At 58.4% G+C, this 18,606-nt stretch overlaps 2 protein-coding genes across 2 annotated transcripts; one reads left to right on the top strand and one right to left on the bottom strand.

Moving 5' to 3' along the window:
• Window positions 1-1,417: 1,417 nt before the first annotated feature.
• On the bottom strand, window positions 1,418-9,209 carry LOC123776330 (galactoside 2-alpha-L-fucosyltransferase SEC1-like). The gene is made up of 3 exons (XM_045772265.2): window positions 9,105-9,209; window positions 5,902-6,013; window positions 1,418-2,558 (listed from the first exon to the last, which is right to left on the bottom strand). The coding sequence occupies exons 1-3, from the start codon at window positions 9,189-9,191 to the stop codon at window positions 1,531-1,533; spliced, it is 1,227 nt and encodes a 408-aa protein (XP_045628221.2). The 5' UTR covers window positions 9,192-9,209; the 3' UTR covers window positions 1,418-1,530.
• On the top strand, window positions 8,249-15,019 carry NTN5 (netrin 5). The gene is made up of 6 exons (XM_045772270.2): window positions 8,249-8,919; window positions 11,826-12,014; window positions 12,156-12,305; window positions 12,736-12,789; window positions 13,003-13,083; window positions 14,423-15,019. The coding sequence occupies exons 1-6, from the start codon at window positions 8,286-8,288 to the stop codon at window positions 14,872-14,874; spliced, it is 1,560 nt and encodes a 519-aa protein (XP_045628226.2). The 5' UTR covers window positions 8,249-8,285; the 3' UTR covers window positions 14,875-15,019.
• The last annotated feature ends 3,587 nt before the right edge of the window (window positions 15,020-18,606 follow it).

Below are 18,606 nucleotides of genomic sequence, written 5' to 3'. Positions count from 1 at the left end.
ATCCCCCCTACCAGCAGCGGCAGCCCATGCTGATTACATCGGGACTTCAGGAAGTAAATTGGGGTCAAAGTGGCTCTGGGGAGATATTATTGATACGGGGAAACAAAGGTGCTCGACCTCAGAAGCATGCTGGGAAATGGGCGTTCAGATGAATAAGACACTCGGAAAGAGGATGGGACGGAAACGTTCTCTACACCAGTGTGCTTGCTTATGCCCAGTGGCAATTTTCAATGAACATAAATGACTGTATGTTAAGATTTTTTTGAGGGGGGTGGCGCCTGGGTGGCTCAGTCAGTTAAGTGTCTGCCGGAGCCTCAGGTCATGATCCCGGGGTCCTGGGATGGAGCCCGGAGTCAGGTTCTAGGCAGGCTCCCTGCTCAGCGGGGAGTCTGCTTCTCCCTCGCTCTCTGCCTGCCGCTCCCCTGCTTCTGCTCTCTCTGTCAAATACATAAATAAAATCTTTAAAAACAAAAAAGATTTAATATCCAAAAAGGAAGATGACACCGATAGAAATACCGGTATCTCCATAATTCCAGATGCACTGAACACAGGGAAACCCTGATTGTGATCACCTAATCCAACTTTTGTCCCCAGGGGGGTTTCTCGGAGTGGCTCCGGGTCCTGGGGGCATAGGCAGTGCCCAGGGGTGAGGCCATGCATGCGCACGTGGCTGCTGACATGGTCCTGCTTCTGTCTCTGGGGCCCCCTGAGGTCCGCCCGCCACTCCTAGGACATTGGACTCTGGGTGTCTTTGCTGCCGCGGGCCGAGTGGTGTGGAGTCCTGCCTGAGTCCTGTCGGCACTGTGAGGCCCCCACCCCCACTTCCAGGGACCTCACCTCCCCACGGAGGGCACGGCCCCGAGATTCATTCTCTCAGATCCTGGGTTCTCTCCCTTTCATAATGAGGCCCCATGAAACCCCAAGCCTCAATTCTTAGCTGCCCAAGACACTTGGCTCCCCTTGACTTGAGGGTAGGAACGGCTTCACCGAGCCCTCCCAGGAGGCAAGGGCAAAACATCTGGACTTACTCCCCAAACTACAGACAAGGAGAGGGCAAAAAGTACGTTTCCGGGGCGCCTGGGTGGCACAATCGTTAAGCATCTGCCTTTGGCTCAGGGCGTGATCCCAGCGTTCTGGGATGGAGCCCCACATCAGGCTCCTCCACTGGGAGTCTGCTTCTTCCTCTCCCACTCCCCCTGCTTGTGTTCCCTCTCTCGCTGGCTGTCTCTGTCAAATAACTAACTAACTAACTAACTAACTAAATAAATAAATAAATAAAAACTTTAAAAAAAAAAGTGCGTTTCCAGCTTAAAGCGGCCTGAAAGTTCAGGGCACGCCCCCCACGTGCCTGGTTGCCGCCAGCACTTCTGGCGGGTTCCCGAGACACTAAAATGTCTTGCTAAACGACACTCAATGAACTTGCTGCGGAGGCTGCGGAGGTAAGTTCTGTATTAGGCACTTTGCAGGTGGTATGCTGTGGCCCAGAGAGGCTAAGTCACTTCTCTGAGGTTGCCCAGCAGCGGGGAAGCATCATGACCTGGAGTTCTCTCCCGCCTGCCCAAGGTCAGCGGCGATGCCCACCCACTGGGGCAGGAAGGCGGCTTGGGGCTTGAAGATCCAGCGGAAGGGGGAGTCGGGCAGGGTGAAATTGGCCAGGTAGACGGTGTCCCCGCCCGCCAGGTAGGCGGCCCAGATCCCGAAGGTGCCCACGGTGATGACGGTGTGGTTACACTGCGTGAGCAGCGCGAAGTCCCTGGCAGGGGAGCCCCGGAGGCCGTTGCCGGCGAACACCACGTCCCCACGGGAGGCGTTGATGTTCTCCCGACACCAGGCCATGTCATCGCTGGTGATCACGAAGACGGGGCGTAGGTAGCGGGCCCGGAACCAGTCCAGGGCCCGGCGCAGGTAGCCCCGGTCGGCGACCACGCCCTTCCACACCCGCGGCATGACGCGCACGTAGTCCCCCCGGCGCACGTGGACCCCCACGAAGGTCGCCCGCCGGGCCCACTTGGCCTGCAGGCCCCGCAGGAACCTCTGGGCGTCCTCCCGCACGTGGTCGTGCAAGGTGAACTCCCGCAGGATCTCGTCTCGCAGGTGGTGGTAGAAGGTCCAGGAGCAGGGGTAGCCGGTGAGGCGCACGTACCCGCCCGGGATGTGGCGGTAGCGCTCCTCCATCCAGTCGTTCAGGTGGTAGTTCCGCCACGGGACCCTGCTGGCCGTGGTGCCGTGCAGGACCGGGAGGCTGATTCGGAAGATGGGCGCCAGCGTGCCGTGCATCTCGGCCGGGATGAAGGCCGGCCGCCCGTTCATCTTGGCCAGGGCGTAGAGGGTGGCGTACTCCCCCATCTGGTTCCCCAGGCGGCCGATGGCGTTGATGGTGAACATGCCCCCCGGGGGCAGGTGTCTGGGGGCCAGGACCACGCGGCCCGAGTAGGCCCAGGGGGCGGGCACCAGGGCCAGGCGGTGATGGCAGTGGAAGATGGTGGACGCCACCAAGAGGATGAAGAGGAAGTAGATGGTGGAGAAGGAAGGGCAAGTGGCCCGGAATCCCATGATGGCTGCAGAGAGGAGAGAGGACACAGTCAGGGGTGACGGCTAGGGGCACCTGAGACTCGTTCGCCCCCAAATCATTCGTTCCCGTGTTCAGCTCCGCCAAGCAAGTCTAGGGGTGTCTAGCGCATCCTGACCTGCTCTCTGCTCCCCCCTCTACCTGTGGTTTCCCTGTGGCTGCAGCTTGGGAGTCTCGTGGGCCCGTGCAGAAGCGAGCACTGGGTGGCAGGACCCCCACTCTTCATGATCTGCCTTCTGTCCCCGCCCCTGCAGGCACCCCATCTCTCCTTCTGCCAGCCCCCTTCAATGGCAGGGTTCCGTGGGCCTTGCCTCAGCTCTCCTCCTCCTCCAATATTCCAGGGCTCCTCACTTTAGTAATCTGACCCTTTGGGAAATCTGAACAGTTCTGGGCCCTCCTCAAATGTCTCTTGTTCAATGTGGGTCCCCTGCGAGGTTAGCTGGCTCCTCCACAACAGGCCTAAGTAAGACATCACCCTTCCTCCACTGGCGGGGAGAGGTACAAGAAATGCCCTGCCCGCTGCTTTTGTTGCCAAAGAACGAGCCCCTCTTCTCCCTGAGCTGGTGACAGCTCTGTCCCAATCCTTGTCACGCTGCCTGCTCAGCTCAGGTCCTGCCTGGGGCCAGCTTGTGGGGCGGCCCGGTCCCAAAGCCAGGGCAGGTGAGCTGAGCAGGGACTGGAGCCCATGCTAGGCGGGGGAAGCAGCGGCTCAGGGCAAAGGTAACCCACTGCCCAGCACCACCCCCATGGTCGGTGACCCGTGCAGTTGCCCACGGCCCACACTCACAAGGACTTCCGCTTCACCCCACCGGCTGTCAGTAGAGCAGGCGGCTCTTGATCTCGGGGTCATGAGTTTGAGCCCCATGTCGGGTGTAGAGTTTACTTTAAAAAGGGGGGGGCTGCACTTGGTTTAATGCTCTGCTCTCACCACTGAGAAATTATCACCACATCTAAATAAGGCACCCCGTGTTTTCATTTCTGGGCTTTGCGAATCCAGCTGCCGGTCCTGCGGCCACCCTCTGTCCTGGAGTCTCAAGAGCTCCCTCTCCTGGCTTTTTGTCAGGAAAGTCCCAGAACAGCAGCGCGTCAGGGCTGGGGCTGCAGCGCGGGCCCCAGCACCTACCCGCCCAGTCCCCGCTTCCTTACCGGCCACCTTCCTGCAGACTGGTGGCCAACCCCAATCTGAACTGAACTCGCTGGGGGACAAAATGTGGCCTGAAGTGACCTGCGGCTACTTGGAGACTTGACTTAATGTGATGCCCACGTGTTTTGCTGCAGAAACCGTAATGGGGCATCATGGGCTGCTGCCCAGACCCCGCGCCCCACCACGGGGCCGACGCACAAGCTCTGAAACACGTCTGGTCCGAAGAGGTTCAGGTATGAGGCTGCAGGCCTGTCTTCGCTCGGTTAGACCTCGTGCTCCCCCGCGAGAAGGCGCGCGTTGTTACGCTCATTTAACGGATGAGGACGCTAAGGCACAGAGAGGTTCAGACACCTGCCTTGGGTCACACAGCTAGGAAAGGAGCACGTGGATCTGAACCCCGGGCAGTGTGGCTCAGGAATGTGTGCTCTCCGTCGTTGTCCTGGGTTTTTCGAGTCTTCCCGAGGGAGAGCGCTTGGATACACACGTTCGGTCCAGTGATCTGTGGAGGACGACCCGCCCTGCCTTGTGGGGCCTCTGTTATTTCTGGGCCACCGAGGCAGGGATGAAAGGTCTCCGTAAGCCCAGAGCTGGGGGTCCCACCCTGCTGAGCCACCATGCAGCTGTGCCCCAGGGAGGTCCTGCCTCCTCTCTGGGGCACCGTGAGGGGGAAGATGCCCAGTACTTGAGGAAAGCGTCCTTCTCCAAAAAAAAAAAAAAAAAAAGTCTCTTCCCATCTTGGAGAATTCTTTCCTCTCAGCTCCGGAGGCTTCTGCCCTTCCCCCCACTTCCCCCCACACCGCCCCGCAAGACACCTTCAGGGGTGCGAATCACCTCAAGCAGCTCAGGCTGTGAAAAACAAAAGTGAGGAAGAAAGCCTCCGTCCAGGTCACATTAGCTTAAGAAACTTCTTGTCCCCAGGTTGGGAGGAAAATAAAGCGAGACCTAAACCTTCTCGAATTTTCTCTGGCCATTCCCTCTGCTCCGGTTGCTCCTGCCTTGATGATGCCTGGGTGGCTTGCCCTCACCTCTTTCAGGTCTCAGCCCACATGTCCCCTCCAGAACCCCGCCCCCCCCACCACTTCCCTGCTTGCTTTTGCTCCAAAGCGCCATTCTCTAGAACAGAATTACTCATTACTTTTCTGTAGCGATCTCTCCTCTAGATTGTAAGCCTGACAAGGGCGGGGGGGGGGGGGTCATGGACAAGTTCGAGGGGGTGGCAGGCACACAGGAGGGAGGGAGGCGGGCGGTGAATACTGCATGGCATTACCCTGTCGCTCACACCGCCTGTCCCCGAAGCGGTATGCCCCCCTTGGATTTGGGGGTGTCTCCGCCCCCAACCCCCTTCTCATGCAGCCAACTCCTCCCCACAGCCTAATTTCAAATCTGATGTCCCTGTCCTGGCTCATGCCCAGGCTGGTCCCTCCACAGTGGCGCAGGGAAGGTCCCCTGGAACCGCAATCACAGACTGTCCTGGCTGCGTCCTCCTGACCCCAGGACAGGTTCCCAACAGCAGTTGGGGGGGCAACCCCCCGTAAGGGTCGGGTCCACGCAGCGCCACAATAAATGCACGCAAAGCCAAGGTGACAGATGTCTGAGACCCTTGCTTTTCTCAGCAAAGGGTCAAAACCAGTGGGTCTGTAATGGTAGACAGCCATATTTGCATGAAAATTTCGCGACTAAAGTGTCCAGGCCTCGGGGAAACTGGCCATGGGGAGGCTGGCTTTGAGCTCTGTCCCCGTGGCTTTGAGCTCTGTCCCCGTGGCTTTGAGCTCTGTCCCCGTCCCCCTCGGGGTCCCTGCTCTCTCCCTGCAATGCAGGAGGAGGGAGGCCTGGGGATTCTCACCTCCTCACTGCCTTCTCCACCTTCTTAGAAAGCGGCCCAATTCTTTGGGTTTCCCAGTGACCGCCCAGATCGTTCCAAAAGGAAAGTGACTTGTCTTAACGCTCGGTTTACCCGAGCTGACAGAAAGGTCCAGAGGGGAGGAGGTGCTGGCTGAGGGGTCCCAGCGCCTGGCAGGTCAGCCCCTTCCCTTCCCGATGGACCACACCACTGCGTGGTGGGCTGAGCCCCGCCACCCGCCTGCCTCCTGCCTGCCTGCCATGGGGAGTCAGTGGGGCAGGGGTCTGAGTGTGAATGCAGCGGGGACCCCAGACCCGGGAAGCCCGTGGGGCCGCTGTCCCATCCTACCTGCCTTGAGCCTCCTGGGCCAGCATGCTTGGGGCCGCCTGGTTTTGGGCCCCCCTGAGGCGACGTCCTTCGCATCCCACACAGTCCTGGGTGGCGTGGCTGGCTGGGGTCCCTGTGGGGAGAGCGTGGCTGCGGTTGGCGAAGGGACTGGGGCGGGGGTGGGGGGGGGAGCGGTGGTGGTGTTGGATTCTGCGGGCTCTGCTCTGAGCTCCCGCCCAGAACCCCCACTAGCCTGGGGCCTGACAACAGCCACTCAGCCACTCGGCACTCACTCCTGAGAGCCCAGGCCGCTGCGGCTACTGCTACTGCGGGAGGAAAGAGCACGCGAGGAGCTGACTGCAGAGGACACTCTCTTCTTGGGTGCAGGTCTGGCCAACGTCAGGGGCAAAGGGCAGGGTGCGTGCAAAAAAGCCGGGGAAAAGGAGCCTGGGTCCCAGATGGACCCCTTCACCGCTGAGGCATGGGGGCCTAACGATAGGTCTGGTGGGAGCACAGCTAGACTCTGCTCCTTAAAGGGGGAGTGGGAGTAGGCTCCGGCTCCCAGAGGGGTAGCAGCTGGGGGCTGGACATCTGGGTTCCCAGGTGGGCAGGGGCTGGCTTCTGGATCCCCTAGGAACACCGGGGAACTCGTAGCCTGGCTGTCCAAGGTGCTAAGGGCCAGAAAATGGTACCCCGTGAACCACCCAGGCAAGAAAGGAGAGGTAGGAGATGGGGGCCAGGTCCTTGACGAGGCTGGCGCTAAGGGACAGGGCAAATGCCCGGGCCGCAAGTGCGCAAAATGGCGCCAGGCTGGTCGGGAGGGGCGGAGGGTGATGGCCCGGGGAGGCAGTCTCTGCACGCGGCAACCGCAGTGGGGATACTGGGGGCTGTGAAATCAGGCTGGGGGCATTTGTGACCCCAGCTGCACCCCCAGATGCCTCACAGACTCCCAGGGGTGTGGACAGTGGGGCCCAGAAAGGCTCCAAGGCCCCCAAATCTGAGGCAGCTTCTCATTAGGGGCTGTTGGCCTTGGAAGGGGAAAAGGGGGGGGGCTTTCAGCACCAAGTCCTTCCTAGCCCCTGCCATCCCAGGGTCTGGACTTCCGGCCCCCCTCAGACGCCCTGGCATCTGGCCCTGCCCGGCCCTGCCTGTCTTTCTGCCCCCACCACCTGCCACCCCCCACATCTGTTCCCCTTTCTAATCTGGGGACCTTAGGGTGGGTAGAGAATGTGGGGGCTCTGCTCTCCAGACCCTGAGGCCTAGGGTGGCAGGCGGGAGTGGGGAGGGCTGAGATTATCAGAAAGCCCTCCGAAATCCAAGGACAGGGTCCTCCCACCCTGAATTCTAAGGGGGACTCAGGCGTCTGCTTTCCTAACCCCCCTCTCCAGCTCCAGAGTGACCCAGGCTTCTAGTCCCCGTGTGACCCCCTCCGGTTCCTAAGCACAGTTCTCGTGCTTCACACCTGGGTGGGAAAGGGTTAAGGCCCTGGTGGAGGCTGGGGGTGGGTGGTGGTGGAGGAGGCCGCTGGGTTGTTTGGCGATAATCCCCCTCCGTGCCCTGGGTGTGGAGAACAAGGTTAGGGCCCCACGTGGGAAAAGGCCTCTGCTCTGATCCTCGTGGGCCAGGGGCCTGGCCTCCCCGCTCCTGATGCCCCGCCGAGCCCCTCCTCCGCTTTCCCTCCCTGCCTCCCCACCTCCCCACCGGCCAGGCTAGTGAGATCCTCTGTTCTCCTCTTGCTCCCTGGGTGTGTCTCTGAGCCCCCAGGTCTGCCTGTCTGCCTGTCTATCTGTCCTGGCCCCAGACTCCCTGGGACTCCGTCCCCCCCCCAACTAACTGTGGATCTGGGTGTCCAGCCATAATCCGTCTGGGCCTTCCGGCCTCCCCCTTATCTCCGGTCCTCTCTCCTCATGGTTCTTCTCTGCACCTGGCCCTTTCCTTAGACTTGGGTCCCCTCCTCCCTGTCTGTCTTTGTTGTCCTTGCCTCTGTCCCTTTCTCTATTTCTTTGTCTCTGCACTTTATCTGTCTTTAAGTCCCCCTCCCCCTTGTGGCCTGTCTAGGTTTCCCCATCTGTCCCCACCCCTTGCCCTCTCCCCAGGGCCCCCACCCCTCGACACTGAGGATAGCTCTGGGGTGTTAAGCTACGGATTAGTTCAGGCAAAATTCTCAATTTTGCTTGCGTTCTTTTCCCTTTGGGTTATGTAAACAGTAATTCTCCCCAGATGGAACTATTTTCCTCGCTTAGAAGCAGCCAGGGAGGGGGCTTGGGCAGGGCTGGGGGTGGAATGCCGGGGGTTCCTCAGAGAGCCTGGGCGGGAGGAGTGGGGTAGAGGCTGACCCACAGGGCAGCCTGAGGCCCCTAGCCTGTTCACTCCTCTCCTCTCCAGGTACTTGCTCTGCTAGGACCATGCCCGTGACCTTTGCCCTCTTGCTCCTCCTGAGCCGGGCCACCACTGCAGACCCGTGTTACCATCCAGGTGGCCGCCCCCGCTTCTGCCTCCCACCAGTGACCCGGCTGGCTGGCATGGCGGCCTCCTGTCCTCAGGCCTGTGCCCTCTCCCTGGGGGCAGACCTCAGCCCCCGGGCCACCTGCAATGGCAGTCTAACCCTGGCCCTGGGTGGCCCCTTCCTCCTGACGTCGGTCAGCCTACGGTTCTGCACCCCGGGATCCCCAGCCCTGGTCCTGTCTGCTGCCTGGGCCACCGGAGGTCCCTGGAGACCGCTGTGGCGCAGACCTGCCTGGCCTGGGGCCTTGGGGGGCCCTGAGAAGGTGACCTTCCGAGCCCCACCAGGCCCTAAATCCAGCGTGGCGGTCAGTCACCTCCGCGTGGAGTTCGGGGGCCGGGCGGGGCTGGCGGCGGCTGGAGTGAGGGGCCGCTGCCAATGCCACGGCCACGCAGCTCGCTGTGCCGCCCGCACCCAGCCCCCCCGCTGTCGCTGCCGCCATCACACCACTGGCCCCGGCTGCGAGAGCTGCCGCCCGTCCCATCGAGACTGGCCCTGGCGGCCCGCCACGCCCTGGCACCCCCACCCTTGCCTGCGTGAGTCCTGGGCCCCCCTCTTCCCGCCCTCACCCTCCCCCAACCCCTCCCCATTCTCCAACAGCCGGTAGCTGGTCCCCACGGGGCAGTGTGCTCTCTCCCTCCCCGGAGCCCCATACTCCTTGCTTCACCCCCACTGTTCCTGAGCCGGTCCCCTCTTCCCCTCCCACCTGCGCTCCACCCACCTGCCATGCCTGCCCCAGTCCCGGCCGCCCTGACTTCCAGCTGCCCAGTAAGGCGCTCCAGTCTCTGTCCCACACGCCATTACCCATTACAATGCTGCCGCTATGAATAACATTTCCTGAATGAGTGTGGGGAACAGGACAGCTGGACTTCTCCTGACTCATCAGATCCACCACATGGGGACGCACTTACTCATTAAGTACATATGTACCCATCATCTGCTACGTACCAGGCGGGTTTTATCATCATCTATTTCCTAGATGAGGAGACTGAGTCTAGAGGTGAGAAGTCCCTTGCACAAGGACACACAGTTAGTAAGTGGCAGGGTCCGAATCTGAGCTCAGGGAGTCCAGCTTGGGGGTCTTGGCTTGTCCCTGCCAAGCTCCTGTCAGGGGCCGTCACGCTAGGCACCCTAGGGTGGCAGGCAGGCACACAGGCTCGGCAGCGAGCCAGCCAGCCTGGGCTCAAATCCCAGCTCCTCGGCTTCCCGGCTGTGTGACCACAGGCAAGTGACTTGACCTCTCTGTGCCTCCACTTCCTCCTTGCCTGTAAAGTGGGGACAGTAACAGCCTTTCTTTCACAGGCTGTAGTGAAAATCCAATGGGTCGATACGCATAAGGTCCTTAGAATAAAGCCCAGTACGGTACCGAAGCGCTTGCTGTGCACCTGCCAAGGTTACCATTCCCCGGATGAAGAAGGGGGACCCCTGAGGGGATGCACCACTTGCCCTAAAGCTCAATGCCAGCAAGGGGCAGTGCTGGGACTGGACTCAGGGAGAGAGACCTTCCTTGCTAATGCGCGATCCACTGGGCCATCCAGCTAGACCAGCGCTCCCCAGGCCCGCTCCTCCCCCTCTCCCTCCACGGTGTTTCCAGACCCAGTGCTTCCGGAGTCTGGCCCCTTCCCCGTTGCTCCAGCAGCCCACCTCAGAGACAGCCCTCCTCCTTCCATGCCAGCCTGCAAGCCTGGCTAGAAGGTCTGAGTGTGTTACCAGGCCCTGGGAAGTACCTCTCCTCTACCAACAGACAGACCGACAGACAGACACACACACACCCCTCCCCTCTCTCCACCCTCCAGTTCTTTACCCCATTCCTCCTCTCGTTTTTCCTGCCATGTCAGGTCGAGTAACTTACACCTCACCATCCTTGGCTCCCCTCTCTGTCCTCATCCCCACTGGGGTCTTCCTAGACCCTCTGTCCCCACCACCTCTGGTCCATTCCCAGCGGCCAGATCCGAGGCCCCTGCAGGGGGTGGGGGAGACTCACATTGCCCGGGGGTGGGACTTGGTTCATCCTGGGCCCGGACAGGGCCTGGGAGCTGGGGAGGCCGGCCCTCTGAGGATCACCTCGCTGCCCCAGGCTGAGCGTGGCGCTGGGCTCTGAACCTGGGTAAGAAGCCAATAGTGTTGTAATGAAGCAGGGTCTTGGCTGGGGTGGGACTGAGTCCCGTGGCCGAGCTGCCGGCTTTACAGACACGCTGCTCTGAACCCCTTCCCGCCATCTGAGTCTTCCAGACGGAAGTGAGGTGAAGTGATCGCCCTCAGGTCAGAAAGAATCCAAAGCTTGATGCTTCCCACCGATAATCCGAAGCATACCACTACCTCTTAAGGCCCCCGACAACCCCGGGAGAGAGGGAGTGAGATCCCCACTGCATGGGAGGAAAACAAGGTTTTGGGAAGCGAGTTGTTTTTCCAAGAACACAGCTGCCTCGGCTTCTTGACCTTCCTGCTGCTGCCCCTCTGTGTTCTTGGCACCTGCCAGCCTCCCAGACCCCTTGGCAGGCAAAAACTCCTTAAACCTCTCCCAAGAATGGTCCATGAACCCCCTCCTGCGGCATCTGGCTCAGAAACGCTGGCTGGAAATACAGATCCCTGGGCCCAGCGGGAGGCCTGGGGGTGGGCCCTGGAAGCTGTGTGGTTTCTTTTTCACATTTCCCAGTAACTCTGGGAAGTAGTAAGGTCTGAGAGCCACGGCCTCACTGACAGCGCTCCCCAGGAGCGCACACACGTCCGCCGCACAGCACCCTCACGCCAGCTGCGGGCCACGCTGGAGCGTGGGTGCCAAGGGCAGAGACTCTGCAGCCAGAAGCCCTGGGTTCTGAGCCTGCCTCTGACCGCCCCTCAGCTGCGCTACTTGGGGCCGCTGCCTTTGCCTCTCTGTGCCTCCATTTTCGCATCTGTAAGATGGGGCTGCTGACCCCACGAGCCTCGCAGAGTCGCTCTGAGAACGAAACACGCTGAGCACTTACCGTGAGCACCCCGCGTGCCGAGGCTCCAGGGGCGAGGGCCAGCTCGCTGTCAGGCCCTGGGTCGAGCCCGCTACAGCCTTTTGGTTTCCTTTAAGCCTCACGAAGTAGGCACTGTAACTGCTGTTTTACAGTGGAGGACACGGAGCTACAGAGAGAAGTCACTTGCCCGAGGAGCACAGTGGGGAGCGGACAAGCTGGGGGCTGATCCCAGAGCCTGTGCCCCCGGAGCAGCCACTCCTCCCTAAGCCCCCAGTTTCATGCAGACATTCACAGGGTCCGTCAGCCCCTCGGGCTTACCTACTCCAGTCCAGTGCACCCATCCTGAGAATGAGGAGGGTTGGGAACCCGGGATTACCCACGGACCCCAGGCAACCTCCTCATTGCACGCATGGTTTATTTCCTCTCGGAGGGCAGAGAGGGGAGAGATGGGGAAGGGGAGGTCGGAGCCTGACCCGGCTGCCCTGACCTGTCTCTAGCCTGCTCCTGCAACCAGCACGCCCGACGCTGCAGGTTCAACTCCAAGCTCTTCCGGCTGTCGGGCGGCCGGAGTGGGGGCGTTTGCGAGCGGTGCCGCCACCACACGGCCGGGCGGCACTGCCACTACTGCCAGCCGGGGTTCTGGAGGGACCCCAGCCAGCCCATCACCAGCCGCAAGGCCTGCAGGGGTGAGTGCGGCCTGAAGCCGGGCCAAGGAGGAAAGGAGGCGGGGCCAGACGCCTGGGGCCGAAGGAGGTGGGGGCTGGGGGACTGGGAAGGAGCCTCTGGGGCCCAGACACTCCAGGTCCCCAGCTCCTCTCCTCATGTAGCCTGCCGGTGTCACCCGATCGGGGCCACGGGGGGCGTCTGCAACCAGACCGGTGGGCAGTGCCCCTGCAAGTTAGGGGTCACCGGCCTCACATGCAACCGCTGCGGTCCCGGCTACCAGCAGAGCCGCTCTCCCCGGATGCCCTGCCAGCGTGAGTCACAAGGGGCAGGGCCGCAAGTCCTAAGTGGGATGGGAAGGGGACATCCCAGATCTCCAGTGGGCAAGGATGCTGACAGCTGGGTCCCTGGGAGGTGGGAGCTAGAGGCTGGAGGTCAGACTCTGGGCCCTTGGGGGAGGTGGGGACTCAAATTCCAGTCTTCTTAGTCTTGGGAAGGAAGAGGGTAGGAGCCTGGACTCCTGGGTCTGAGGGAGGAGGGGGCTGGGGGGGTCCACATTCCTGGATCTGAAGGAAGAAGGGACTAGGGACCAACTCCAGGTCCTGGGAGGAGGAGAGCAAAGGGTGCTCGTACTCTTGGGCCTTAAGGGAATAGACATGGGGTCTGGATGCCTGGATTCCTGTTGGGGTGGGGAGCACAGGGGAGTGGGCACTAAGGTTAAATTTCTTCTTTGGTCTCTCACAGGAATTCCAGAGGCAACAACCCCCCTTGCTACCACCCCTGGTGCTTACAGCTCCGGTAAGAGGCTGGTGTGGAGAACCCTGACAGCAAGAGGGATCAGGGATGGGCTGCTTGGGCCCCTAGGTGGGGATACAGGGGCAGCCCATTGAGCCCAGTCCCAAGGGGTGGGGCACCCCAGTTGTCCATAAGATGGAATGTGGGGATGGGCAGGGGTGGGACGCTGAGGTCCAGGCCTTGGGAGCCCACTGCAGACCACCTGACCCTCCCCAGACCCTCAATGTCAAAACTACTGCAATGTCTCGGACACCAGGGTACACATGAGCCTTCGGAGGTATTGCCAGCAGGACTATGGTGAGTGCTGGGGAGAAAAATGGCCGGCGGCTATTCAGGTGTTCTGATGACTGCCTCCTTCTCCACCTTCAGCTTTCTCATCTTAAATGGGAAGGGAGACTCTAAACGACCCTTCCTGACCTAGGACCCAATGGAACAGAAGACAAAGGCGGGCAGGGGCAGCGGAGTGGGGGTGTTTCCTATCTTCCTATGTCTCCTCTTTCCCCATGTTTCCTGGCCTCCTTCAGCCGGACATCTTTGTGGGAGAAAGAGGACCTCCTGGGGATGGAAGGACAAAGGGGTGCTGGCTGAATGCAGGGTCCTGCCTAGCTCAGACACTTTCCTCCTCCTATCAGGGTCCCAGATTCTGAACTGTAGCCCCACTCCCACAGAGGCTCACCCTAAAGTCCACTAATTCATCAGTTCACACCAGTCCACACCAGCCCCATGACCTCAGGGCCTATGCCCTCAGGTAACTCAGATCTCTTAGATACTCAGGAGTTCAGCCCAGCCTTTGAATCCAGACCAGCCTGTGACTTCCCTCAATGGTATAAGATCCCAGGCCTCTCCTCCCTGAGGATCATCATCTGGCCACTGGTATCCTAGGACTTGGAAGATGGAAACTTCTCGTCCTGCCTGCCAACAGGACGAAATCTTCCGCCCCATAGATTTAGCATGCCAGCCAGAGTCCTGCCCCCAACACGTCTCACCTCAGCCCTTCAGAGAGCATATGTTTCTGAATCACCCCCCGTCTGACCTCAACCCTCAGGTTCTAGGTTCTGACCTCCTTCGGGCCCCCAAATTTGTCCCAGAGCCCCTCCCTCAGCAATACCCTTTTCCAAGGGCTCTGCTTCTGACATCTTTTGATTCTGCCACATTTGAGACCCTGGACCTGCCTCTTCTGTCTTGTTCCCAGCCACACCCACTGTAGGGTCCCCCTAGTCATCCCTCCCCACACTTTAAGTCATTCTGGCATCTGCTGCTCCCTGTATGAACCCCAACCAAAGCGTCCCACATGGCATGTCCCACGTTCCCAGGCTCCTCTCTCTGTTTGGCCTCCCCTCCGCAGGAGGAGCCCTCCATCGCCCTACCCTTCCTAATCACATTCCTAGAACCCCACCTCACACTCCATAAGCCCTGCCCTCCTCGCTTCTACCCTGTCTCCTCCAGCAGGCTCCAGCATTCACCACACGGGGCCAGACCCCCAGACCTCTCACCCTCAAAACGTTCAAGGTCTCTCTCCTCCCTGAGGGTATCCTGGGAGCCCACTCCCGGGTCCTGCCCCCCTCCCCACCAGGACTGATCCCCCGCGACCCCAGAAGCTCCCCCAGCCCGGGCCTGACACCAACCCTCCCCGCAGTTCTCCGCGCGCAGGTGCTGGCGTCGGAGGCGGCGGGCCCGGCGTGGCAGCGTCTGGCGGTGCGCGTGCTGGCCGTGTACAAGCAGCGGGCGCCGGCCGTGCGCCGCGGCGGCCAGGACGCCTGGGTGCCCCGCGCCGACCTGGCCTGCGGCTGCTTGCGCCTACAGCCAGACACCGACTACCTGCTGCTGGGCAGCGCGGTCGGCGGCCCCGACCCCGCGCGCCTGGTCCTCGACCGCCACGGCCTCGCGCTGCCCTGGAGGCCACGCTGGGCCCGGCCTCTGCGGCGCCTGCAGCTGGAGGAGCGCGCCGGGGGCTGCCGCGGCCTGCGGCCCCCCGCCCCAAGCCCGGGGCCCGAGCACCTGAGCCCTACCTCGGTGCCTCCACCGCCGACAGAGGAACTTGGAAGCGACCGTGAGCTGAGCCTTCCACTTCGACGGCGCGTCCCTTAGCGAGCCAATCAGAAGCCGCGGAGCCCCTGACGTCACTGGCACGCGCCAGCACCGTGCCGGCCCGAGGGACGCCCGTGAAGGCGGCAAAACGCCAGCAAGACTTTTGGTCTCTGGCTGGGACGTTTGGCCTGTGACCTGTGCGGCTAGTCCCCTCAATAAAGTCTTAAATCTTGGGGGAATTTTTGCCACAGACACCTGATATGTGTTGGGAGGGTCTCGGAGGGGCAAAAGAAGTAAACCCACGCAGCCGAAGGACGGCTATGCTCCCCAACAAGATGCCTAATCCAATCAAGGAGCTGGTATGACATCACTGTGTGCTGGTCAGATTTGTGTTGCCTGACGATTGGCCAGAAGCCAGTGGGAGGGAGGGTGGATAGAAAAGGCGGGAAATGCGCCGAAGGAAAGGACAGCAGTGCCAGATTTCCAGAAAGTTCCACACTTAGGCACTTTGTGTTCCTGATGGGTCCTAGGATAGTCTCTGAGAAAGGAATAACAGGACTGGGTGTGAATATCCAAAGAGGGTTCTGACCGAGGTTCATCTGGTCTTGAGGTGCGACCTAAACCCTTTCCTGAGAGAATAACCAATCGGGAGCCACAGAGTAGTATGGCGTCACTTGGTGCTGAGCAGAAGTCTACTCCCACCCAACAGCTGGATACCTACAGGCCAGAGGGATGGAGCTAAAAAACCAAGGAGCAGTAAGTACTATGGCATGGAGGGTTGTCATGGCCTAGGACCTTCCTTGCCACCCTGACCTCTGCCCCCTGCAGCCACAATGGACAACGCCATTTCAAATTTGGGTGATCTTTGCAGGAGAGTCACTGAGGGAGTACTTTGAGTGATTCTTACTTATTTTAGAGAGGGAGAGTATAGGGGGAGGGACCGAGGGGGAAGGAGAGGGAGAGAATTTCAAGTAGACTCACCCTGAGTATGGAGCCCGAGGCGGGGCTCGATCTCATGACCCTGGGATCATGACCTGAGCCGAAACCAAGAGTTGGATGCTCAACCAACTGAGCCACCCAGCGCCCCTCTTTAAGGGATTTTCTATGAAGCGTTCTCTGTTCCAGCAAAACTATATTCCTTATCTTGTCTTTTTCTGTTCTCTCTTGAAGCCAGTTTAGTGGGGCATTTGTCCCACCACTCTCCCCACATGTCCTGTCCATCAGCAAATCCTGTACACTCCATGGACTACATATGTTCATAATTCAACCCTTATTACCATGTCCCGCAATACCACTTGGTCCAAGCCACCATTGTTCTCTTGGATTATTACGGTAGTCTCCATACTGGTTATCCCTCTATCCCCTTAGAGTTTTCTTCATACAGAACCAGGATGTTGGCTTTAAAACCCAAGTCAGATCATGATCCTATTATGCCAAAACTCTCGAACGGCTTCCTGTCTCTTTCAGAATAAAAACTAAAGTCCTTGCCCTTCCCTACAGGGCCCTACGTGATCTACTCCCACCACATAAGTGACCTTACCTCCTACAACTCCCCACCTCCATTCGCACCTCTTCAGCCACACTGACCTCCTTCCCATTTCCTTAAAAACCAGGCACACTTGCCCCAGGACCTTTGCGCTTGTTCTCTCTTCCTGGGATGCACTTCCTCATATAATAGCAAGCTAGTGCCCTCACTTCATTGAGACCTTCCATTAATCAGGTTCGGCTAGCTCTGTGGGAATGATACAATGAAAATTGATTTCTTGGTCGTGTATGTGTCCCATACAAGTCACCAAGGGATGGTTCTCCACAGAGTCATTCAAAGACTCAGGCTGAGAGACATCTACTGTTTTATCACTGCACCAAGTCCAACCTATGGCATCTTGATCACTGCAGCAGGGAGAGAGAGATCTGAATGGTCCCACCCGAGAAATAAATGCTTTGGCTCAGGAACGACCCAGCACTTCCGTTCCTAGCTTATTGGTCAGGAATACTCACATGGTTTCACCTAATAGCCTGAAGGTGGGGAAGTAGAATTCTCTTACGTGCCTGGAAAGAGAGAAGAACCAGTGTTTCAGTTTTCTATCGCTGCCTCAACGAATTACCACAAACTCAGCGGGTGAAACAATACAGATTATTATCCTGCAGTTCTTTTTTTTTTTTAAGATTTAATTAATTAATTAAAGAGTGAGAGAGTGGGGGAGGAGCAGAGGGAGAGGGACAAGCGGACTCTGTCTGAGCAGGGAGCCCAACACGGGGCTTGATCCCACCACCCTGCGATCATGACCTGAGCCAAAATCAAGAGTCAAACGCTTAACCGACTGAGCCACCCAGGTGCCCCTATTATCTCAGTTCTATGGGTCAAAAGCCTGACGGGTTTTACGAAGCTAAAATCCGGGTGTTGACAGGCTGCATTCCTTCTGCATCCTCTAGGGGAGAATGTCTCCTTTCCATTCCCAGCTTGGAGAGGCCACCCCCATTCCTTGGCTCACAGCCCCTTCCTCCAGCTTCAAAGTCAGCCATTGTGGGTCAAGTCCCTTTCACACTTCAGATTTCTCCTTCCTCTTTTTCTGTCCTCACATCTTTTTCTCCTCCTGCTGGGAAAGGTTCTCTGCTTTTAAAGATCCATGAGATGAGATGGGGCTCATCCAAATAATCCAGAAAAGTCTCCCCATCTCAAAGTCCTTAACCTTAATGGCATCCACAGAAGCATCTTTTGCCATGGGAGGTAACATATTCACTGGTTCCAGGGATTAGAGTGTGGACATTTTGGGGGACCATTATTCCAACAACTGGATATGGGCAAGCACTAGAATTTTCCACCATGTGGCTCTGCTTAAATTTCGCAGCATCGGAAAGAACTTCCCTCTTGACTCTAAATAGCTGCTCCTTCCAATTATTCTTTAATCGGGGGGTATAAATTTATACATAAGCAGATGCAGTGCCACTGGAAAAGCATACATGGATAAGGTTAGAATAGAGTAGATTTTCCCGTGAATTGGTGTGCACAATTTCTTTTTCTTTTCAGTTTCTGTATGTAAAGGAAAACAATAAATAATAAAAAAGAAAGTCATGGAGACTTCATCTATTTTATGATAAGAAGTCTTCTCACTTTATAATTTTTTTTCTTTTAAGTAGACCACGCCCAGCGTGGAGCCCAGTGTGGGGCTCAGACTCTCCACCCTGATATCAATATGTCAGCTGAAATCAAGAGTCAGATGCTCAACTGATTGAGCCACCCCGGCACACCTTAACTTGAGAATCTTTTTTTTTTTAAGAGATTTTCTTTATTTATTTGAGAGAGCGAATGAGAGAGCACGAGAGGGAGGAGGGTCAGAGGGAAAAGCAGACTCCCTGCGGAGCAGGGAGCCCAACGTGGGGCTCGATCCCAGGACCCTGAGATCATGACCTGAGCAGAAAGCAGATGCTTACCCGACTGAGTCACTCACATGCCCTTTAATTTGAGAATCTTAAAGAGCATTTCTTTCATAAGCTATCTTATTTGGAAAGATAACAGAGGCATTACATTTTGGGCTGGGTAAACATAGTGGTGCTTTAAATTAAACACTGGGTTTAAGTAGATTCTGCAAATTGAAAAAAAATCCTTTTCATTTGTTTGTCCTGCTTTATTCTTTTTAGCGTTTATCACCACGTGATATAATAAATACTTGTCTTTCTGGTTTCTATTTCTGTCTCTTCACTAGAACTCGAACTCCACAGGAGCAGGGATTTTGATTTGTTCCGTACACCCCTTGTCTCTAGAAAGGTGCATGGTGCATAGTAGATGGTCAA

Source organism: Ursus americanus, chromosome 21, assembly GCF_024610735.1.
Source record: "Ursus americanus isolate L20-20 chromosome 21, mUrsAme1.1.p, whole genome shotgun sequence".
In the NCBI taxonomy this organism is placed as follows: domain Eukaryota; kingdom Metazoa; phylum Chordata; class Mammalia; order Carnivora; family Ursidae; genus Ursus; species Ursus americanus.
The sequence above is the reverse complement of the archived record's forward strand: the minus strand, read 5'-3'. Positions and strand labels throughout refer to the sequence as shown.